This window comes from Populus trichocarpa, chromosome 3 (genome assembly GCF_000002775.5).
Source record: "Populus trichocarpa isolate Nisqually-1 chromosome 3, P.trichocarpa_v4.1, whole genome shotgun sequence".
NCBI classification, from domain to species: domain Eukaryota; kingdom Viridiplantae; phylum Streptophyta; class Magnoliopsida; order Malpighiales; family Salicaceae; genus Populus; species Populus trichocarpa.
Window position 1 is genome coordinate 19,343,355 of NC_037287.2, and position 24,927 is coordinate 19,368,281.

At 34.9% G+C, this 24,927-nt stretch overlaps 1 protein-coding gene and 1 long non-coding RNA gene across 9 annotated transcripts; both read right to left on the bottom strand.

Annotated features, from left to right (window-relative positions):
• Positions 1 to 1,145: 1,145 nt before the first annotated feature.
• LOC7462816 (uncharacterized) lies at positions 1,146 to 22,378 on the bottom strand. Of its 8 annotated transcripts, none has more exons than XM_024597502.2 (29): positions 22,194 to 22,375; positions 21,700 to 21,955; positions 21,454 to 21,611; positions 19,985 to 20,050; positions 17,984 to 18,101; positions 17,749 to 17,882; positions 17,552 to 17,647; positions 15,866 to 15,989; positions 15,072 to 15,139; positions 14,617 to 14,703; positions 14,260 to 14,412; positions 14,085 to 14,174; positions 13,832 to 13,891; positions 13,635 to 13,753; positions 13,446 to 13,533; positions 11,570 to 11,674; positions 11,389 to 11,493; positions 11,245 to 11,297; positions 11,040 to 11,103; positions 10,798 to 10,932; positions 10,599 to 10,711; positions 10,427 to 10,520; positions 9,901 to 10,120; positions 9,207 to 9,337; positions 6,870 to 7,016; positions 6,568 to 6,696; positions 4,785 to 4,883; positions 4,519 to 4,557; positions 1,146 to 1,816 (listed from the first exon to the last, which is right to left on the bottom strand). In XM_024597502.2, the coding sequence occupies exons 2-29, from the start codon at positions 21,938 to 21,940 to the stop codon at positions 1,679 to 1,681; spliced, it is 3,174 nt and encodes a 1,057-aa protein (XP_024453270.1). In that variant the 5' UTR covers positions 21,941 to 21,955; positions 22,194 to 22,375; the 3' UTR covers positions 1,146 to 1,678. The 8 variants fall into 8 exon arrangements, with proteins under 8 accessions (XP_024453270.1, XP_024453275.1, XP_024453272.1 ...); XM_024597507.2 differs by having other exon boundaries at positions 17,773 to 17,876; positions 21,700 to 21,960; XM_024597504.2 differs by having other exon boundaries at positions 17,749 to 17,876; positions 21,700 to 21,960.
• An 826-nt stretch (positions 22,379 to 23,204) lies between these two features.
• LOC112326816 (uncharacterized) lies at positions 23,205 to 24,927 on the bottom strand. Its single transcript, XR_008058869.1, has 3 exons — positions 24,729 to 24,927; positions 24,482 to 24,605; positions 23,205 to 23,462 (listed from the first exon to the last, which is right to left on the bottom strand). It is a non-coding gene; the product is annotated as an uncharacterized LOC112326816 (long non-coding RNA).

Sequence of the window (24,927 nt, forward strand, 5' to 3'; positions counted from 1 at the left end):
AGTCTCCTGTATAAGAGCATCTCCTAAACGGTATTTTTTACCACGTATATTTCAATCTAATTATATTGGAATGAGAGAAATAAATATTTTTTTTTCAATGAGTTTAATGTTATTTTTTTTTTACATGATGGTATTTAATTGATTTATTTTTTGTGGCTTTTTTAGGAGATACATAGAATCTTATAGATAGTATTTTTGAAAAGAAAAAACCATTTTGACATTTTATGTAGGATTGCTCTTGGAGCGTATAAAATAAACAAAGCTAAAATAATATTTTTTTTATTTTTCACTTTCAGCATACCCGTTAAACGGTTAAAGTTGCTCTAAAACCTGACCAGGAATCACTTGGATTGTGGGACCAAGCTTTATTTGTTAAAAAAAAAAACAGGAAAAGATTATTTTAAAGCATAACATTTGACAAAAAAAATCAGATTTTTTCACCCATCAAGCCTCGAGTTCACCTGCTAGATCAGGCCCGAGTCTTGTAAAATTGCTTTCTTGAGGCGCGTTTTAATTCAATCTGTTATAAACCGAGAGAGCGAGGGGGGAAACCATGTATAAGTGCGCTCTTTTGGTTGACGGTCCAGGGTCTTCAATATTCTTTAGGATCACGACTCCCCTGACTGATTGGATTCGATCTCAATTAAGTAACAAAAACCCACCTATGATCTAACCCAACAGCACGACGGTGCCTTCATACATTAACATCCACTATATTTTTCGCCACAAGTATGCTCCATCAGTGAGGGTTTACATGGATTACCAGGCGATGTGACAGCTCAAAATTGCATGTACAAGAACTTAAAAATCGAAAACGAGGACTTCAAAGAAAAAATAGAACCGCCCATGTTCCATCCCTCCCCCCCCAACCCCAAAAAAAAAAAAAAAAAACACGAAAAATAAAACCAACAAAAGAAGCAAATTGTCTTCCACGGCAGCAATTACATAGTGGCAATCAGCAAGCAGCCATAAAAGAATGGATGCTGAACACATTTCCAGAGCTTGAACCCCTGCGCCATAGTAACAATATACATAAATGACAGAAACACAAAATGTAGAAATCTTGAAAAATCAGTAGCTTACCAGGCTTACTATGACCTCTCGTGCTAAAAGACAACTTCTATGATAGGAAGGGAAATCAAGAATGACTGAAATTTCAAATCCTTTGCCATTCTATTTATCAACAAATACAATGAATATGTTGGGGTTAATGTACAAAAAAATCTATTTCCAACTGACCCACCTCCGAAACACCAAGTAAACCTCATGAAAGATTTACATCTTTGTTCTAAAAAGGATCGATACCCTAAAATTATCTATCAAACCACCACCACCTTCTGCACACCTTTGATAACCCCCTAAGCATAGTGCGCTATCTTAATTTCCAGTATCATCCCCCTTGAAACTTTTTTAGAGAGGGAGGCAGGGCCTGTACAAAAAAATTTTATACTCCACCTTCGTAGCAGATACTTGGTTATACAAGATATTTGCTTCACATGGTTTGGACAACAAAGTCTAAGTACTGCAGAGGTAACATCTCTTGTCAATAAGCAACAAAACCACTCGTTTCTGTGTACAACTGTGTATGAAGTATGTGCATGGAAATTCTTCCAATGAAAATCTTCTGCAGACGTAATTCAGTTCCCAAAGCAGAGCAGCAACAAGCAAGAGATCAGAACTATTTGACACGAAATTCATGCCTGAAAACCGTCAGATTCTGAGTAAATTTATCCCTGTTCTTCGAATCCAAGCTTCGAGTAACATCTGCCATCAGTTTGTCAAAACAAAGGGCAAGCCGCTGATGTTGATCCACTGGCTGCAAGATGACGCAAAGAAAGTGTAAGCATAGGGATCACATTTTGGAAACAGGAGGCGGTATAATGGGTGCTAGAAAAGCGCCATTAATTTACAGTAGTTTCAACTGTTCAAGCTCAAACCCCACAACAAAATGTAACCTCCAAATTACTCATGATAGACAACTCTGGGGTTGCATGAGTTCTATGAAACTAAAACACATCGTGTAAACCATTATTTTTGTTCTTTTGTTCTTTTCAGTTATGTTTACAATATGAAACGAAACGAGTTCAATAATTCATCAACACCTGATCACCAGAAACTATGAAGAGTTGTGGCTGACAGGTAATCATTTGTCAAAAACATTAATCAAAACTGCACAGAAGTAATAAGAGGGGTTTTACCAGCTTCTAAGCCCTGTCAAACATAAATTTGAATGTTCAATTAACAGAACATGCACCAAAGCAAATTACTAACTGAAGTGCCAAGAGAAAATCTTCTTCATTGCTTCTACTTCAGGTGACAATTTTCAGTATAAATTTGACCTGTAACAAATTACATTTACATAACAGCAATGCTATTTGGAATCTAACTCCCTGTCAACTTGTTTACCTGCCCAGAAATTTTTCTATATTGTATGGGGTTTCCTTGAGCAATTTTATCTGTCTGACAAATGCAAATCAAAGAGCAGGACTCTGCAGAAACACTAGGGTCCATGAAAAATTTAGAGAAACTAGTTCCTTAAGTCATGAACTACTTTGACAGAACAGCAGGTGTTGCAATTTATGTATTGCCTAACTTGCATTTCGCACAATCAAAATCCAGTACAGCTATTGAATGAATAACCCAACTTCCAAAATGATGCGAGTAAAACAGCAAATTGACTCTTCAAAGTTCAATCTGCTTTATCTCTCGATTTCCAGAAAAAGTAAGAATAAAATTCACGTTCAGAACAAATGCTATATAACTCAGTCTCAGGAGGCTACAATTTGTGGCACCCATCGGCAGTTTTTACCTCAAATGGAAATTTTACAAGGATATTCATCAAGCAGTGTACCAAATGCTATTATGTCAGCCAATTTTGTATTAGCACAAAGGAAATGACATAAAGGGGAAGAAAATGTTTTAAGACCATATCCTATAATTGTGTCCAAGTAAAATGTCTCTTTGACGCATGACCTCAGAGGTAGACAACACTAATAGAATAACATTAAGAACCAACATCAAACTAAGAAACACCAACTTTTGCTTGTGGAGTGCATATATGAACATTTGTCAACTAGTCAGCTCAAACACGCCCCATTTCATTCAAGTTCAGCAAATCACACACAAAAAAAGTGCCACTAACCATTTTTTCTCCAATTTATTTCATTCAGACTCTGTAAACACAAAACAAGAATCAAGAACAAACAGACAATACATCACAAGTATCCAACATATATACCAAAAATTGCATTCTATTTCATTCTATCTGAATGTTAACAGATTAATGTCAGCAGAAAGGAAAGAAACAAAAAGAAGAGTCTGTAATTTTCCAAACAAACCACGCACAAAGATGCTCACACAATGAGAAAAATATTAGGAGCCCCAGCGATTGCTTCAGATTGATACGGTCAAGATCTGGCCGAATCAAGAATAGAGTTGGGAAATGTAAAATAATTGGTTCAATGCTATATGACTTCTGTACTTGCTGATATCCTAGCCTGAAAGGTATATTCACCCTTCATAAACGATATATTGAGGCCCTCACGGTATCAAATTAGTAATTAACTGTCGCCGCAAGGGATACATATTCCAATTTTAGAAACATGAAAAAGAAAATCCAAGTCCTCTTCTTTTCAATCTTAGAAACCTATTTAACAGTAATCCTAAATTCGAGTTTCATTCAGAAAGAATGGCCCTTGTAATTACTGACTAGAAAACCAAGTTCCTTATGCAATTGCTTGAATATCCATAAAAAGGACGCTTAACTAAGTATCTCAACAAACACGCAACTCTTTGGCTCTAAAATAACATCATTAAAAAAAAGATTTGAGTTTGAGACCGATGAAAAATCATAGAAAAACAGAAATAAAATTGTTCAACATTGATTCATATAGATGACAACAAATATTACACTAGTACTAGAACTAAAAGACTTGGCTTATATACCTAGTGCTTGTGAGTAAATAAAAGTAGCTGCGCATGATAGTCAAATGTATCATCTATCTCATGGGCTCATTAGCATACCAAAATAACTCGGAAAGTAGCATTTCTTCTTATTATGTGTATTTCTTCGGTGAGGGGGCTCGGAGACTGGTCTATTGGGGAGGGCAGGTATTAGCTGTGTGCGATGAATCACTGTCTAGCTTTGATGCATTATTTTAGTTCTACCCAAATGGAGTTGAACAAGCTTTAAATAAAACACAGTATAACTGTAACAAATACAAAATAAAAACAAAATATCCCCTCTTTAAAATAGAGACGTGATATTTGACAAGAAATAAGATTCAGAATAAGCTTCAAGAAAATTGTGAGTCATTGGATCATGATCTTAATTTGGGACCCAATGGTGAAAACTACAAATCAAATAACTGTGTATTCTTGAAACTTGTACAATTTTCTTAACAAATAGCATCACTCTTTAAATAAATAGTTATATAACCAGGTAGACACTAACTGCATTTTGTTTAAAAATTAAAAGGAAAATGATGGTTATGACAATGAATAAAGTAAATATTTTACCTGTGAAGCCAAAATTTGAGCTTTCAAATCAGAGAATATCTGCAAGTGAACAGTGCTTATCTTAGACAAATATTAAAAATAAAAGGACAATAAAAACACAATTACTAAATAAGCAACTAAAAGGAAGATCCAAAGTGATCCAAATCAAACATATGAACTGCCACAGCCATGTTAACTTACTATTCTCAAATAATAAGCAAACATAAAATTAAAGTTGTTACTCAAAGAAATTGAGTACACAGAAGACAACTGCCATAGACTCTTACCTGCTCACTGATAATAGCTAAGCTCAACATGGGTCTGCTAAGACTCCACTGGTTGCCACAGTCCTCAAATAAAAGAATCTCAAACAAAGTCTTCAGTATCTGTAAATGCAGGGAAATGATTCAAGTTACCAAGTATTCAACACAACAAAAATGACAGCATGGAAATAAAATCTAAAATGGTAAAAAAAAAAATCAAAAGAAAGCTCTACAAGACAGTGCATGTTAAGAAAATTCTAAAAACTGGTGTCAGAGAACATGGTCAACGATTAAAAAAAGTGCTTTGATTCACATGCTCACAGGATAACTCATCATAACAATGCATTGAACCAATTTAGGCACCAAGATGTAGGTGCTAACTTATTTCCAGTAAGACCATGGGATACATCCTGGAGATTGAGTTCACAAGAAACTGACACATATTTGATCTAGGTGATGATGTGATGCAAGGCCTGAAGGCACGTGACCTGCAAAATCGATTTAATTTTGCAAGTTTAAAATTGCTGAGTTGGTGTTCTGAGTATGAGAGCAAATTTGGAATGCAAAGCAGGCAAATTTTGATGAATCACCCCATCTAGTTGCTCATTCTTTAAACCTAAGAAAAAGCTAATTATTCAAACCCCTTCGCCTATCCACAAATTTGAAATAAGTGAGCCCCGCCACAGTCATCTATAATGTCTCTTTGTTCATGGGGAACAGCTTTTAAGGGAACATATTTTCCCCTGGTTTCATGTAACACAGGAGACTAAGCCAAATAAGAATTCCTTCTTTCCAAGTTTGCAGAGATGGCTAAAGCCTTCTATTGCCACAGACAAATCCTCTACTACGCTAATCACCGTCATCTAGCCATCCTATGTTCACCAGCAACCACAATGGCCTCAAAACTAAAAAGATGTCCAAGACATGCAAAAGGAGTTTTCACTGAAAAGTCATTGAAACAGAACAGATGCTTCAGCTTAGGAAAGATGTCAGATATTGGATGTTTATCGCTTGGATATGCAATTGAGTAAGAACAAAAGGTAGCAAATAATACAAATTCTTTAATCAACGCATATATCAGTTGCTATGGTCAAAACAACAGCACAACAATAACCAAGCAAGAGCAGTAAGAGTCTCAACAACCCACAAGTCATGCAAACCTGGGTAATTAGTAAAAATTACTCTGGAAGTTGTGTAAGAAAGCAATAAGGAAAAAAAGAGCCTAAAACCTCAAAATAGAAAACAAACTATTTATTCCGTAGAATTAATGAAAAGGAACAAAAGAAAGTGGCTTTCTGAAACTAACAAAAAAATACAAGATAAACATCTCAGAGAAAGATATCCCATGATCCATTTGAAATTAAAAGCAATATAAGGTAATAATTCAGAAAGCCATTTTCTCTGCCACGTCCACCTTATTTTTCAAAGGAAAACAAAAAAGGTTCTTGAAGGAATCTCTTATTGTTTGTTTTCCGCTCTTCCTTGCATCCAAAAGAGTTAATAGCTAATCATCCACCCTCTTTCCATCCTTATACATCCATATAAGCACAAACTCTTATAACAGCAGGAAAAGGAAAACCGTTGCTTCTATGCTCTTGCACAATCAACATCTAAAATATTTCTTAACGAAAAAGGAAAACTCAGAAATCAACATCTAAAATTCACCAAATAGAGATACCTGAAGGGAGGGTATTATACCATCAAGAACACTTCAGAAGACGAAACTTTATGGAAGCCATTTTTAGCCACACAAGACTTGCAAATAATATTAGGGAGGTGTACTATAATATAGAATAGTCTGACTAACCTCGGGAAACAAATTGGGGCAATCTGCAATATGACGAGCAAGATTAATTACAGCAGGTGAAGTGGGTGGCTCCCCCATTGTAATGTTGTTGAAATAGAAAGCAGCCAAATTGTCGACAGCAGATGCACACTGAAAAGTTCATCTTTCTATTTTAAATGCAGGGAATCAGCAAAACAAATCAAATATACATGGCATCACATTCAGATATGCCAGGTGAGCTTGGCATGACAAATCACCATGCATAAATGACAAGGGAAGTTAGTGAGAAGAGTGATGCGATCTGCAGTATTGGCATGACATACCTGTGATGAGATATTTGTATCCAGACCTTTAAGACCTGATTCCAGGGAACCAACAATATGCATGAAGGTGTTTGTATCCAGATTGAATATGAACACAATGTGGCTGCTGAATAGAACCTCCAAGAATGCAAAGTAAGCCCTTGTAAGCTGCAAAGAAACATACAAAGACACAAACTTACCATTATTAGTGGAAAAACATAGCAGTAGCCAAATTGACATGAGAATCAACCAACACCAAATGAAAAGCTACACATCATGCATCAGCCAAAATTGGCACATAAAGCATAAAATTTAGATGACAAATAATAAAATACGAAGAGTTTTGGAAAAAGAAGGAAAAATGAAAGCACATGCAAACATGTCCATATGGGCACAATAGAGTCACGCTAGCATGGTTTCTAGGAACCACACCCTGGAAGGACAGCATCAAGCCTAGGGTTCTTAGGGGTCACGCCTAAAATAAAGCATAATTCCTGGAAAATTAATTAAACTCTTTCTAAAAACAAAGCACTACAAACAAATGTATTCATAGACTCGATGTACTCATCTTAAAGCTATGCCGTAGTTGCATACCTATTCTAACAAGGATTCAAGACTCTGAAACAAAAAAACATAACCACTCCTATTTAGGATAGGAAGACCCAAATAACTCCAATATTTAAAATAAGACCTAAACTCATGAAATTCCAGTCAATCAGGAAATTACTGTCTTTAAAATCACATAAAAATACAGGAACTTTGCTTGATTTGTTGTCTGCATCAACCACAGAGGTGCCTGACAATCACCAAGTACAATAGGTACACATAAAATAATGTATCACGTCACTCCATGTCATCTAAATTTGCAAATATTTTTGTGTGCAAGAAATGCTGTCTGATCATCAAACAATGACAACATTGAGGAGGAGGGTGATCCCAGGCTAAATTAGTGCAAAAATAATATACTATTCCAATCCAATAAAATTTAAAATATTTGAGCCAGAAATGTTCAGCGGTTTAATTCTATATAACAGATATTCCTGCTGCAAACACACTGACCTCACAAAGTCTAAAACAACCAAAATGACAACACAACTCTGCCAGCTTCCACAAATATATTCAAGAACAAAGCAACAAACAAGTTCAACTGCAAATTGCATGAATAAAATGGATTAACCTTTTCTACTTATCAACAGTCACAATTTAACCAAGCAGCATCAATAAAATGGATTCACCTACACGGAAAAAAAACTTGAAAGAAAATTACTTCCATTATTCCCCAGTTCATCTTAGTGGGATCTTTCATCCCCATTTTTCTCCATCAATAACATTTTGTAAGACTATTGGTCTCCTAAACAAGTATGCATCTAAATACCCCTTCCAACAAGTTAAACCAGCACTATGAATCTCTATTCATGCATTAAGCATATCAGAAAAGGTCTACAAACTCAACTCCCAAACTATCCTGCTTAACTAGAGCCGCCCCATCCCTACTTGACAAAGAGAGATCCAGGAAATGCACCTTTGATGGTAATTTGACACAGAATCATACCAAAAAAGAGTAAAAAAGCATTACCCATAAGAAAGCCCACATTAAACATAAAGTCTCCACTACTTCCTAACAAATTTCCACACCCCCACATCAGAAGGTTTCCCATTAATTCCAAAATATGCTCAATAAACATTTCTTCAAATATGATCTCTCTCCAATATAAATCTCCAAATCCTTTTTCACAGTAGACTCTCATCAAATGCATGTGAATTTTATTCCCAACCCTCTTGTACTAATAGAAAAATTAACGGCTCCATTTTACCAAATGAAACTGAAAAATGGAAATTTTGATTTTGAGACTGCAAATGGAAATACTGTATGAATTTAAAATGAAGAAATAATTAGTTCTTTTTTATATATATAGTATTTTTGGGAGTGGAGATGATTGGGTAGGTACAATGAATTTTGTTGCCTGCTTGCTGCTTATTTATTTAAGTTTGGATTGGTTTGGTTTGGAAGCGGGGAAGTTTGGGTCATTGTTAGGGTGGGTTACTTCCAGTTTACTATTTATAAAAAACAAGACATTTAGCAGCTTGTAATATTAATATATGCAAATAATTTTTTTAGGTTAATCCGGACAACCAGGGTTGACCCGAGCCTTGTCCCAAGTCGGGTTTTAAAACTATACCCCTATATCCTTAACAGAAAAGGACATGCAAACACACAAAATATAGTGTATACTAAACTAAACCTTGAAGAGTAAAAGAAAACAAACACAAATCAATAAACAATAGGGAACATAGAGGCATACATGAGGCAGGAAAATATTGATGGAATGTGAGTGAAAGCCAAGAAGTCCTACACACCTTTCGAAATGCCAAAATATCAGCCAGAGGAATTGACAGTGTCATCTTTAGAGCAATATCAAGTACATCAGAGAGTGCTCTATCACCATACAGTTCAAACACGCCAAAGTTGACATAGTTTCCCGCAAGAGCTGCCAATAAGTGGCAAATACAAGAACATCAACACATAAGATATATACTTATTATAAAGTTCATATTCAGTGACCATTGGAACAGTAGGGAAACAAATTAACAGTATATGGCTCAACTTGCTGCCATCCCTACTATTCAAATATAAAAAATACACATTTGCAACAAAGAATATAAGTTATATATGCCACAAAACAATAAGCAAATGAACCAAAGTACGATTACTTGTACAAATTCACCCAAATTCATTAGACAACTACATTAAACTGATATAACGCAGTTTGATGGTTAGAAGAGTTATTTTCAAGCAAATTGATAAAGGGCTAGATGAGAATCCTTTGTCTTGTTTCAATAAACATGGTTTTAGGCGTGTGCATGTATGATTCTTCAGCCCAACGGACCTTGAAAACTTCTCCAAGAATGGTTTGTATATTAATATTCATCAGGTAAAATACAAATGACCAGCAACAAACTTATGGTAAAAGGCAAGTAAATCCAAGCAACTTTCAACAATCTCAGCATACAAATTCTTCAATTAACAAAAATAAAGGGGTCTTATATTAACCTCTTGACAGAATAGTTAGGCAAATCCATATTCCCTTGTATTTGTAGCCATATATGTCAGCAACATTTGGAAGAGATAATATCCTTGTTCCATAGGCTACAATTAATTTGCTGACTTCCCGGAAAAGAAGAATGCCATTAGGAGACGACGAATCAAAAGTTAAACGTTGGGCCTTGTTCAACACAAATTCAGCAGTGAATTTTAATAGAGGGGTGGTGACCTGCAGCACCAAATCAAATAATGATGTCTCTATATTGGGAACCAGAGAAATTAGACCAATGATCTATAATACATGGATAAGATTGGTAAAGTCACATTTCATTTGCTCTCTTTCAGCACGTTATTGCATAAGATAAAGTAGCCAGTGGCTCAGAAAACATATTACAATTTTGACTAAAATTTGAATAGAAGACAGCGCAAAAGGTTCCATTATAAGGTTCTAAACAACGCTCTTTTAGTTGAAAATAAAATAAATCATGATAAAACATGGCTCCTAAGATTTTGAATCTCTCTCGTATGTTCATACCTCTGGTGTGTCTGTCCAATGTGAAATGCCTTTCAAGAGAAGCGGCATGTGAGCAGGATACAGCCAATCAAATAAAAGCCCATATGTTCTTCGACTGAAAAATGGTTAAAAAATGGGCATGAAACCTAACAGTTCATAAATAAACAACCTCGTACCCAAAACCTATACTAACCTGTTTGTGGCCATAGCAATTCCTCTAAGATCCCTCATTAACCCAATTAGCGCATACTTCACCACATCAGTCCGAAACATCGAATCAGGAGTTGATTCCAACCTTATAAACACCTAAGACACCATAAATATTATTTAGGTAATCAATGAAATTCTACGAAAAAGCTTTTCTTTCCTTTTGAGTGAGTGCGGGAAAGTACTTGTAAAAGCGGTTCCATCGAAGACTTGAATCTCACAGGACTGTCCTCCATGAATATTAACCAGCCAATAGTATAATAGAAGGTTGTTCTGCTACGAGAGCTTCTATATTCTTCTAAGAAAGGAAAGCGGTCCCTCTAAAAATTCAAAAAGAATACTTAATATTAATAACACATCATTATTTCAAAGAACAAACTAAAAGAAGAACGGGTAAGCAAAAAATTTATGCCAGAATTGTAATTACAGTATGGTTGGCAACTATAAATTTGACAGCATCCAGCTTCAAAAGCAGCTTTCCAGTCATATATCTAAACAAAAAAAAAGTAACCAAATAAATAAATGAAAAATGATCAGTCAAACAAGCAATCATTGTGGATGAAATTAAACTTCGTGAAAACATAACAATATGCTATACTACTTTTAGCCAAAAAAGGAAGCAGTATACTAACCCAGATGCCAGCTCCAAGAACAAGCTTAATGTATGATTAATGACCTCCTCACTCTAAACCAAGCACAAATGAAGGTATAACAAAAACTTTCTGAAAAAACATACTGAACAGGAATCAAAGAACAATCCAGAATGAAGCATTCACCTCTGTATAACACTTTAAATTTGTAGCGATTTTTGATACAATCACATTCAATAATAGTAGATGATCACCGAGTCCAAGAAGTTCAGACAAACGAGCATATAGCTGCTGCAGCACAAAAAGAAAGACTTAAGAATATTGACACTTGCAAAGCTTAGAATGAAGACAAAAAAAACCTCATTACCTTCGATGAGTGCACAGCCTGATCACCAACATAAGACTTACGGAAATGCTGAAAGAAGGTAAGAATTGCTCGATCAAGTCTTTGCTTGCTTAATTCACCATACCTCTGTTAAATACAAGGGCAATGAGTATACTAATAAAATCAGTGCCAAAGTTGTTATTGAGAAATTGGTGGAACCTAGTTCAGATATAATGGAACAAAAAAAGCATGACCACAGAGAGGGAAAGGATTTTTTAGAGCAACAATTACATTCAAAGCCTTTGAGGAAAAAAATACAAAGACCCTTCTTCTCTTAAAAGAACAAAAGCAAACGAAAAGGCAGATATGAAGCTATGCAAATTATTTGAGTGTTAGTAACAAGAGTTACAAAGAAAACCTTCAGCATATCAAGTGTTAGTAAGCAAATGATAACCCAAATGGATAAACATAACAGTATATTTAACATCTAATGGATTCCCGCTACATTAACCTAGAGTGACAAAACAAAGCCATTCAGTATTAACTTTAAGCTCGGGAATGAACATAAACACAATATTGTTGCCAAGGTTCATGAAATAAATGGTGAACCATGTTATCCAGATTCCATAGCCTCTTTGAGAACATGTGCAAAAGAATTCTTCCAATTTCCCTACTGTTAAAGATGCCAGAGTAATTCTATAATGATACTACAATAACCCATCTCCCCATATGCCCAAACTACATGACAGCAAACAAATAACAAATTGAAATGCCAGCATAGCCAATACTGACGCATTTTAACCTCCAATAAGCTATAGCATCAATTTGTAACATGAGATCTCTGATATGAAGAAATGCGAAAATTTCAGGCCCTGAGACAAAGTTCCCAAGGCAAAGTTTTGACAATAAACAAACATAAAAGAACATTATCTATGCCAAAGCACTTGTCTGGGCATTAAACTTAAATGCAATGAATATAATGTCATGAGCACATTAAAATGAAAAAGGGAAAAAAGTGACAGATTCAAGTCAAATCGAAAATGGTGCCAGGCAAGGTTTAAAGAAGTCAAGGAAGAGACTATCAGCTGCTTGTAAGAGGAGTTAATAATTGTCAGTATATTAGCAGTTTTATCATCAATAAATTGGTCTTTGATGTAAATCTCTTCTAAGAATGTGCCTCTATAAAATTTTATAGAAGCAAAAGTGTCAAGACTTTTTTTTTAAGAAAAAAAGGTTAAAACAAGTCAACATCCAATGATGCTATTTTTCCCAGAATCTATCCTACCAATGTGGCCTTCTGCTAGTTTGTAAGATGTTATGCCCAGAAGACCTATGCTGAAGAACCTAACATGTCAGCGTCCATGAAGCTACCCAGTTCTGATTCAGCAATAATTCTCAAAAACTAGAAGATAAGATGTGGGTCACATTGCTTCTAGCATATATGAGACTTCAAATCAACTCAATTAATAATAACAAAGTAGAATTCCCTTGCATCTCGAAAACAAAGCTCCAACCAACTTAGTTCTAGCATACATGACATTTCAAATCACCTCAATTAACAATAACTAAATAGAATTCTCTTGCATCTCAGAAACATAGCTCCAACCAACTTAATCAATTTTTTTATGTGCACAAACCATAAAAGAACAAACAAGATGGATAATCGAAATTATATTTGCAAATTGATAAACATAAATTCAAATGATTTAAACAAAAAGATGGTTACACGGACAAGGAAATAAACTGATATTCAAATTGATGGCATTATGCAGAAATAATTAAAGATCACATATCAATGCTGTATGAATGCAGAAAAGACTCAGCATATCTCATATACTGTTTAAAAGGAAAATGAGAGAAAAGATAAGCAATTTGACACTATTCCATTTCACATTACAGGCCATTATTGTTGGTATACCTGGCTATGTATCCCACTGTCAGTAACATTTATTAATTGCAAAACACGAGCTGAAAGTTCTGCATCAAGCACTTCTTGAGACTCCACGCTGCATGAGATAAACATAACAAATACATTGATAATTGCAAGTACATATGCATGTTATTCCTATCACAAAATGCACAAAACAAAAATGAAAAAAAAAATTACCTACAGCCAGTGGATTGTTTTATTTTAAGAATAGCAGCAATGATATGAACAATCCAAGAAAGTTTTGCCTCAATAACAGCAAGCTCACTGTTATCAGCACTCTGTCGTAGTGCTATTTCCTGTGTATTCCATTCAAAAATAATTCAACATCCAAAGAATACATCCAAAGAATACATCATCCAATACACTTATCGTACCGTGTATGCTTGCAGAATAGGCTCCATTGTGGTTATTATATATAAACTACTTGTTTGGTACTGCAAAAAAAAGAAATAAGAATAATCATAACAGACTCCAAGCCTTAATGGGCTGGTACAATCACGAGTTTGGCACACGTGTAATTCAGGAAACTAAAATTAGTATCGTCAGGGACTTCTAAATCTAGAAAACTCCAGGCGGGATAAGTAACAGGGAGGCTATCACATATTATATTATATATAGAAACTAGACCTGGAATCTGCAAAGATAAGGAAAGCAATCTAGCTGATCTTGAAGAAGCTCAACATTATCCAATGGATCGTCGTCGTCAGCAAATCCAGCCTACATGAAAAAGGAGTGCCAAATAGGAATTCAACATTTTATGTATAATTTAAAGAGAAATATCAATCATGAAGACAAAGCAGACCTGCACAGAATTAAATCTTGATGTTATAAAGCCTTCAGTAATTTTAGGCACAAATTCATCAAGCAAACTTGGTGCCTCTCCCTTCAAATATGGTACAGATGTCACCAATCTGGACCACAACCCTAGAAGATAGTATACACTGCTGCTGGCCCACTGGTAAGACATGAACTTAATCAGCAGATAAGTTGCGAAAATGCAGTATGGATCCAAAGCATGTTGTTTCGGGCACTTAAGCATGATATACTTATTGTTGCAAGGAAGAGGCATTCCATTATTAAACATAGATGCAGTTATTTATCACGAAGGCTAGATATGACTAATTTTTAAATCACAATAGGAAAATAAACACCAACCCACCTGCCAGGACTGCAAAGACTTTAAAGTGAACTCTGCCACCAACTGTATCCAATCACTGTAGCCTTCCACATTCACAAGCTCTGACAACTGCAGAAAATTTTGTGTATCAAATGGAGTCAGGTTTGTAGTTGTATGTAATTAAAAAGCATCATGCAATGCTATGAATACATGTCACCAACAGATTTTTTTCAGTGAAAGAAAAGCATTTTAATAAAGAGGAATTAAAATGGGGTTACAAAGAGTAAAATTAATTAAAATAATTAAAAGCAGCAGAAACTCTACCCATGCACATGCACAAATTTGCGGTTATATAACATCAAGTGGCAGTCCCTACAGACATGTGAATATGCCCATGCAAATGAAGCTGTAAACCAATAGCATGGGAAAATGTAACAAGAAAACAAAACATAGAAGTAAAAGATCAGTGTCAAAAATGTGACTATACAATAAATTACCTGATAATTCACTCTGAAGCGTCCAAGAAGGCGACAATACTCATGGTAATTGTCATGATCAGCAAGACCTAATAATGACCATGTCCCACTAAAATCAGTAAATGAGAAGCAAACTGGGGGGGGGGGGGCAACAATTTTAAAAGTTGGGAAATAAAAAAATGAATAGCTGGTGATTGCAAAACCCAAAACAGGATAGACAATTTAGAACATACACACTTCTAAATTGACACATTCATTCAGGGGCCTCCAAAACCCCTTCAGAATTGGAAGTGAAAGGAGAAAAGGACAATGAAACTGTTCAACAAGAAGTATTCGCTAAGCAAGCATGATTAAAATCTCTAAACAAACAGATTGCAACCACTTAACACCAACAACAACTACAGAACTTTCACTCCAGAGGTCCTATGCATGCCACCTTTAACGGTGATCTATTGTCCACGCTCAAACTCATTCTGAAGAAGGAAAATGGAGAAAACAAAAATAGGAAGAAAGCGACCAAAATGATTCAATATGATAAACAATTTAAGAAAAAAACCCACACAGAAATGCAAGTGCATTTTATTTGAATTCTTTTAAGATATAATTTATTATATTAAGATATCCTTGAAAGAAATACATCTTGAAGGAGAATAAGAATCCTCCAAAACAAAACAAAACAAAACAAAGAAAAAGAAGTTAAACAGCATAGAAACCAAAACCAAAACAAAAGAAATGCATATGCATTGTATTTGAATAATCACAGGGTACAATCACATAACCATATACTACAAGGAAAAAGAAGAAGGTAACAGCACCTTGTCCTGTTTGAAGAATTTCCTTGGTTCCTGTCATCAAATGGGCCAAAAACTTGGAACGAGCAGCATCATTTGTGAACAAAGATCGCCGTACTGATGCTAATCGGACCAAGCATTCCAGTGCCTAAAAAGAAAACCAATAAGAACCCCCAGCAATGAAGAGTAACACAGCATAGAAACACATAAATCCACATCTCAAACAGACAAATAACAAATGGACAAAAAAATTAAGTCTGAATTTCAACATCCAACAAAAACAAGCCTGCACATGTTAGAAGTGTGAATTTACATAAATTCCCCATTATTCATTTACATTTACATACATGACAATATTTATCAGTTTCTTATTTTTTTGGATAAATGCTCTTCCTGATGGCCTTGATCCTATGACAACAGCACTACATCCAACATTTTTTTAACATTGGAAGTGTGAATTTGCATTGACAAAGCACTAAAAGTACCACTACGATACAAAACAAGTACCACTATTATACAGGATCAGATGAACTACATGCAAAAACAATCAGCACAGTTAAGATGTCCTCCTAATTAGTAAAATTTGCCATGTTTGCCAATAATTTATAGGCTTAAGACCAAACATCTTTCAAGGATATAAAAGATGTAAGCAAAGACTCTTCCCTCGAATCTCCTTTTCTTCCCTCAGCAAAAAAATATATTTTCATAAGAGAATGTACTATTAGCATGGGAAGAATGCACAAGATGAGTTAATAAATAAGAAATCCTCCGAAGCAACAAAGACGATGAAGAAACCAAACTCAATATAGAAGAGACACCAATCCTGCTAAATATAAGCAAGAACAGCACCCATTAAGGCACCTAAAGCGCTACATCACAAAGATGCAAGGAACAGAACCAATCCTTAAATTCTAGCATTCTTATCCATCCAAACACAACAGGTGAATCCACACGATAGAAACTTAAAATCTTCCTCCAAGCCACAAGGAAATTGTCAGCAAATCCTAAACAAAATTCACCTCAAAACCAAATAATCTATTTCCCTCAACAAAAATAGCCAACAGAATGCAACCCTAAATATCTTTTTTGAGGAGCATCAACAAAAAAGGCACAATCTCCATGCATTCAACTCCACCTCAATTTACACAACCATGACCCAAAAGAAACCAAGGCCTAAAAGATCCTAAACACGAGTTCTCCAGTGTGGATTAAAATGGTCTCGCGAAGCCAGTCCCTAGTTGATGCAAGTCCTTCTCTACCTTGAAGAGCAGAAAACCGAAGTTCAAAAAGTAGGCTCGATGTAATTGAACTTGACTGATAAGGAGGGGAGAAATAATGTTTTTTAATCCGTTAAAAGAGTCATAAAGCAGTGAATCCTTCTCATGCCTGCCTTGCTTTCTTTTTCTTAGTAGGGAGGAGCAAGCACAATAGAGCTCTTCCATCCCTACCCAACTCTCTTTTCCTTAGACCTATATCCTACCTTATCTTAAGCTTCAAAATGCACACATTGACAAATTCAAGATCTTCTTCACAAAGATAGATTCAATGTACCAAGATTTTAAACTTATGTTGTAGAGCTAAAGCATGCATGCCAATGCATAATGAAGCAAGTGAGGAAAATTATTATAGGACTTTAAGTGCATGGTCAATACTACGATGGTGAATCATAAAAATTTATAATGTGTGATCATAAGCGACACATCAACTAACCTCTTTTGAACAAGGAGATGTTGTAATAGCATAATAATCAAAAAAGATCTGCAATGTAGAAGGGTCCTCTAAAACAGACCTCCAGGATGTCGGAATCTACAAAATTACATATGTTTGCTTGTAACAATCCAATCCATATATAACATATATAGCACATTCAAGTGTAAGGAAATTTTACAATTAAGAAAAGATCATACATTACTAGAATAAGTAATCAAAACCTGAATAGTACCAAACTCCTCTGAACTTTCATCAATTGATGTCCCAACAAAATCAAAAGATAAACATTTTAGCGAAAGAGAAAGTGCCAACTCTTGCAATCGACCTGTAACTGTACCAGACATATTGTAAAATATCAGAAGGACTAAAAAAGAAATAGCTACAACAGGCACACAGGTGGTGGGTGGGGGGATAAGAACATTAAACCATTACCATCATTTTTCAGTTGACCCAATGATGTTAAAGAAATTTGGAATATTTGAAAAAGTGACTGATCCCTGAAGGAGCAGGCTACCCTTCGATGATGTGTTGACGACAACCCTGTATTTGGCTGAGAATTTAAGCATCAAGAAATGCACAAGCAAATGTCAGTCATCGGAAAACAACAGCAATGGTGGTGGTGGTGGTGGTAATGAGCAATACTAACAACGACAACAACAACTAAGTGATGGTAGAGAGAGAAGAGTCACATTCAAACAGCAAAGGCAAGTTATTTATGTCTTGTAATAGTGGTAAGGGTGATCTATATGAAACCTTCGCGTAGCATATTGTGGAAAGGCATTTTACAATGAATGAATGAGATCTATTAAGTACAAGAATAAGAATTGTAATAAAACTCTAACAGGCCTGGAGATGTCAGGGGTCATTCATTCACTACAAGTATATAAGAGGCTTACCAGTTATCTATATATAATGCAGTATATATAAGTACATGAAATGACAAGATTCACTTGTCCCCGAAACAATGATGTATGGAGTAATTCAATGATGAAATGCAGTTACATTTCTTCATATTTTTAACCACATGAATGAAGCATGAAGCTCCGCTTTGATGCATGATGTTAGGTACTAAAACTTACCCTCATATTCCTTCTCCTTTTATTTATTTTTATTTTTATTTTTAGAGCCCTACCCTCATATTTTTATCGAAGATGTTGGAAGCTTAAAAGGCTTATGGAGCCTCCTTATATCCAATGAATCATTAAACTCTAAGTGTCCTTTAGCAAAGTACTATGGAGTCTATGTAGTTTGAAAAAGCCTTGACCTGCCTCTGCTAGTTGGGCACAGTTGACAATAGACCAATACAATAGGCATCCGAGCTAGACGGAGTGAAATTAGTTTAAAAAAAACCATCTAGAATCTAACACATTATTCGAACAAGAGAAAAAACTACGAGAATTAGAGATACGAAGTTAAATGAGGAGACCCAAATATCTCTCAGAACAGTATTATTTATGAGAGCACAAACCACGTGATATTGGATAATTTATTTTCACATAAAATTGCCTACAAGAAGCTTTACGCATTCTACAGGAGCATCATGCAATCCAAAAAGGCAATAGAGACAGGAACCAAATAGAAAGAATAAGATTCTATTTCCTATTTATTCTCTCATTTCCAAACATTATATTTCGCTGGAGGAAAAAGAAAAGAAAAAAAAGGTACTGACGAGGAATTTCCAAACTCGTTTTGAGTGATTCATGCTTTTGCCTTGGATCCTCATTATTTGAGTGAAGCACGTATTCATAAATAACCTTGTTCCATGGAGAATCGCACAAATCCCAATTTTATTTTCAACTAAATAACCAAGACCCATCCCATTACACTTTTAGACCAACAGCAAACTCCTAACCAACTAGGTGATCTCTTCTCCTATCCTCCATATAAACCACAAGAAATCCCATCCAATTTCCAGATGCTTAAGAATCAAAAGTGAAACAAGGATGTCACGAGGAATCCAAGACAAAGATATCAGTCAAAGCATGATTCAACCTCAACAAGCAGCCTACTAGCCATTCAAATTTCTCAATGCATTTCATTTGTCACTTGCATAACTACTGCAAAATTACTAAAGGGCATTGCCTCCTTTACAATTGGGTATAAAAGCCACTTTGGATTCCCATGCTTTACATATCAGTTTGAGTTAACCTTTAAGAACCCATCATGTGGCAGCTGAGTGGAAAGATTACATAATTTTAGAAAATAAGCATTCATGTTGCATATCAATCTCAAGCAAAGCATTCGTAATTGCTTCCATTTCTTGCTTCTCATAAAAATGGAAATAGAATGATAGTGTTGTAAATAGTTTTGAGCATCATACATACATTATTTCTAGGAATCATCACGAGAACATAAAGTACATTTAATTGTTATGTACAAGATAGCAACTAGCACCATACTATTGAGAAACTTTGACAAGTGCAAGAAACCAACCTGATTCATTTCAGACACAAGTTGATTCAATATCTTCAAACCAATTTCATAGTGATTTGATGATGCCTATACAAAGGAGAGAAGTAAATAATAACAACAACAATGATAATAATAAATGTTTACAAACACACCTCATCAATAACAGTGCACTTCCAAATGACATAATCAATAACTGCAGGTCACCAATTAATGCATGATATAGGACAAAAGAATCAATATGTAGTATAAGAAAAGCTGTATTGAAACACTTTGAAATCTCATAAGCAGCATGTAGAGCTTAGTTTGCTAGATGGAAGAGTGGCACATGGCAATTTAAGGGGTGATGTTAATTAAGAATGAAAAGGCAGTCCAATAAAGGATAGAAAGACAAAATTTTATTTAAACACCAAAGGAATAATTAACCAGGTAAAGTACTAGGACTTGTGCTTGCAATTAGAAAAAAATTATCTAATCAACTCCTTCCGATATTTATTCTTCATCTTTGCCATAACACTGAAGATGGCCATTTGGAACAAGCTCAATGAAATAAAAATAAAAATAAGGACCCTGGCAACCCTGAAAATTTTAGAAACGTTACATTTTAGTCCTACAATTTGAAACTTTCTTAATTATACCCTTTGAGTTGAGGTTTATCTCACAAAAAAATACATAATTTGATTTAGTCTTAAATTACTTGTCAATTTAAGAGCAAAGATGTTATCAGTAACACCACCTCATCAAAGCTAAAGCTACGAGTTGGTTTTACATCTTCAATACTATCAAAATAAGTAAATACACATCAAAAATCAAACAAAAAAAACAAAAGACTTGCATAGGTATCGTCCACACCCCTAGCATTCCATGAAAATATAAAAATAGCCGTAATGATCCTTTAAGAGACACAAAACCATACAAACTAAAATGTGAGGAAAACCAACATGCAAACATCTCAGCAATAAACATTCTGCAATTGCACGTAAAACCATAGAATAAAAAAAAAACATCGCACTTGACTAAATAAACTTGTATAAAATACTGCAAACATAGAAACAACATAATGACTTCATCTTAAATTACTTGCCATTTCAGGAGCCAAGATATCATAAGTAGCAGCATCTTGGCAAGGGTAAAGCAACGAGTTGGTTTCACTTATTACATGCCAATTTAGAGGCAAGGAAATTATCATAGCAAAACATAGACAAGGGTAAGGCTATAAATTGGTTTTGTTTATTACATGCGAATTTAAGAGCAATAAAATTATCTTAGAAAACACCTCGGCAAAGCCAAAGCTACGAGCTGGTTTTGCTTCATTAATACTACCATGAGTAAGTACACGTCAAAATTCAAAAAACAACCAAAATGAAATATACCAATGAAAAACTCGCATTGGTATCATCCATGTCTCTAGCACTTCACAAAAAAAAATGATAATATCCATATACATCAAAACATGAGAGAGCAATAACACACGGAAACGCATAACATCCAACCTGACTCAAGAAATCAGTAGCCTCCTTAACTACTTCTCTAAACTTATCATCATCAAACCATCCAAACTTCGTAACACGACAGAGAAGTAGGATCAAAGACGCGTTAACAAAATGCGGCAACGGTCCTCTCGTAGCCAAATAGTTGATCAAGTAATTCCCTACCACAAAACAAACACAGACAAATTCAATCCAGGTAACAATTAAAAAAAAAACTGATCAAAACAAAAACAAACTAAAATATATTACTGATATCAAGACGGAGCTGCAATGAGAGGCTGTGATCAGTGACTTGCTTCAACAAACTAGAACTGGCGAGCATCAACGAGTAAGGCGTAGACGCATTGTCAAGAATGTACTGGCATTGCGAAATGTAGTCTGTATTCACTGAAAAGCATTTCAACGTATTCTCAGCGTGTGCTCTCTCTGCAGAATCTTGTGAGTTATATAACCTCTCGCACAATGCTTCTAGCTGCGCTAAACTCTCCATCGATAAAACCAAACCCTAACCTTCATCATCATCATTAAAACATAACCGCATTAACTAATCCAAAATTTTTAAAAAAATCAATAATCGCTGAAATGAAGAATCGATAAACTGTTTGATTACGTGGAAAAGAGAGTGGAAGTCAGGGTTTGATTAATCAGTGAAAAGAGCGATTTGAAGAGGAAGAGAAGAAATTCAGGGGAGGACATGGAAAAGGAGACAAGTGAACAGAAAGAGAGAGGACTTTTGAGATTACCTGATGGATCTGAGATCTAAAAACTAGTGTTGAGTAAGGGAATTGGTGTTTTTGTTGATGTTTTCTTATGATGGAGAGGGAATCGAAGAGAGAATCCGATTTTTTATTTTTTATTTTTTGTTTGGCTTAGCTTTTTGTAATAGGAGAGGGGAATCTCCAATGGCAGGAGCCTTGTTGGGTTTGGCTTTGTATTTTCTGTTCATTTCTTTTCTTTTTTTTATTTCTCTTTTTGGGTTTATCTGTAAGATAGTTTTTGAAAAAAAAATTATTTTGAGCATTAACAAATAAAAAAAAATGTAAAATATTAAAAAAATTATTTTTTAAAAAATCACGATCACAGCTTTAAAACAAACAAAATCTAAAATAATAATATATCTAGATTGATTCTAAGCTGTATAATTTGATATGATGGTTTGTTGGAAGGTGGTGATAAAGTATTTTAGGGTAAAATAACTTTCGTTTTGTGATACATTAAAAAATTATAATTAAAAAAGTAACAAAGTTTAGCATCATTAATTATGGTAGCTTTTATCTATTGCTCAACCACATTAAAAAGAAATTAATTAGTTAAATAATTTTTTATCAGTTTTTTACACGTAATTATATTCTAAATCTTGATTTGATAATATTTTGCTTTCCATTTATATGAATTTACTTTTCATTTATTTTAAATGTAAAAAATTATTTCATAATAATATAAACTAAACACATATTTTTAAAAAATATAATTAAAAATATCTTTTTAAAACCATAAAAACTATCAAAATAACAAACACATTTAAATGGATGCATTTTTGTTCTTAACGAGATACATTGCACGCGCTCTGCCATAGGCTTGCGTATCAAATGTGTATGGTGTAGAAATTGTCAACCGGCACGAAATAAGCCAACAAGTATAGAAGGTGCGAAAGAAAGCTAAGGCGTTGTCAACGGAACAAATTGCGAGCAAAATTTTGAAAGCATAGAGATGTTATAAGAGCAAATATCTACGTAATTAGAGGGCATAGAATGTTTCGTTAATCATATTTTAAATTCAAAACAACACATGGAATGATTTACCAATCCAAGATCCCAAAACATCATGAAAGAAATGGATTAACTAATTAACAACAAAACGATGCCATAGCAATGTCAAAGAGTAGCATTGCTTTCCAATGGAGTAAAATGTTGCTGGAGTAGTTCATAGGGGCATGCAAGATTAACAGGAGAACAGACTGAAGAGTCGTTTCATAAACAAAAAAATTGCGTGATCATGCTGGTTGGGAACTCCTGTGAATGAAAAAGCAACAGGTATTGTTAGTGATAAAATGAAGAAAAAAGGATTGCAGAGAAGAATGGAAGGTTGAGATAATGAGCTGCTAAGTTGGAAAACAAAGAAAGCAAAGTTTGAAAATACACGCAAGAGAATTAATATTACAATAAGACAATTGTAAATAATGCTAAAAACAAACGGCCTATGGTCTGTCCAGCCAAGGTTATGCGTAGTGTCTATTTTGAAGAGTGGCTATACTGATTTCTTATTTCTGGCAGCGTAATTGGCAGCAATTAAATGAATGATCCATGAAATCTTATCCATGAAAATATGGTTTGCCGCAAGTGTGTGTGTGTTTTGCAGCTTTAGGTTGGATTTAAGCAGAAAACCAGGCATGTTTATGAAATTAGTAATTGATCACTGACAGAATCTGCCTAAACTGCTTCGTTCACAACATAATTTTCATTGCTTGACTATGTTATCTGAGTTGGAAATGGCAGCCACAACATAACTGCTTGAAAGAATAAAAACATTTTGTTGAAGCACACTGAGCAGCTGTGCTTTGGTACTTTTATCCTCGATACCTTGTGTTAACTAATCAAAAGCATGTTTATAATTATAAGACATAATGCACGAAAAAAACCAAAAGCTAGGAGTTTATGTGTTGGAGACAAACAAAAGGTTTAAACGGAGAGGCTGCACAAGAAGCTTTGCTGCGGAACTGTGGAAAATATGGAAAACCATATAGGCATTGTTTATAGACAGAGGAAATGTTAGGCTTGCACACATGTTAACCTGGTGAATGAATTTAGCTGGCATCTCTAACACATTTGAAAACACGGATTTGAGCTCGTGTTCATGTTGATTTGAGGGAATGGATGAAGAAATCAAATATTATAAAGACATGTTGGTGAAAAATCTATCAAAAGCCATTGCATGAAGAGTTAGGAAGGCAAAAGTCTTCGTTTGTGTTATCAGAGTGTTAGCAGCGAACCATCACAGCAGGTTTGATGAAGATAATTAAAAGCAAAATTACCCCATCACTAACGTGTTTAAAAGGACGATGGCGTTTGGTTACTGGATCATTTGCGACGGAGATGGCACCATGATCAAGTGATATGGATCCACTTGGAGGGTCAGTCGCAACAGCTGTTGCAGAGCTGCAAGTCAAAACTAAACCAATTAGTTATGTTATTGTTAGTCATAAAATGAAGAGAGACAACTGACAATTTTGAAACTGAAAAGTAGCATTCATAAAATGAGAGAAAAGAGCTGGTCGTGACCTGTGCAAAGGCGTCCCATCTTCTAACACTAAACAGTAGTTGCCTTTTTGTTTGTGATGGCGCAGGACTATTCATGCATGGCTACCTCGAGGAGAGTTGTGGCTGCTGTGAGAAATCAGCATCAGTTCTAAAAGCTGGTGGTTTAAGACACCAACAAAAGCGATCGCCCAAACGAAGAGATTCATTAGAAAGGTCTAAC

What these genes read in the sequence shown, in the direction of transcription:
- LOC7462816 (XM_024597502.2), bottom strand. Translation starts at nt 21,940, where the DNA reads ATGGAGAGTTTAGCGCAGCTAGAAGCATTGTGCGAGAGGTTATATAAC. An exon ending in ATTTAAAGTGTTATACAGAG is followed by an intron (nt 11,298 to 11,388) that starts GTGAATGCTTCA and finishes TGCTTGGTTTAG; the next exon opens with AGTGAGGAGGTCATTAATCA. An exon ending in ATACAAATATCTCATCACAG is followed by an intron (nt 6,697 to 6,869) that starts GTATGTCATGCC and finishes TGAACTTTTCAG; the next exon opens with TGTGCATCTGCTGTCGACAA.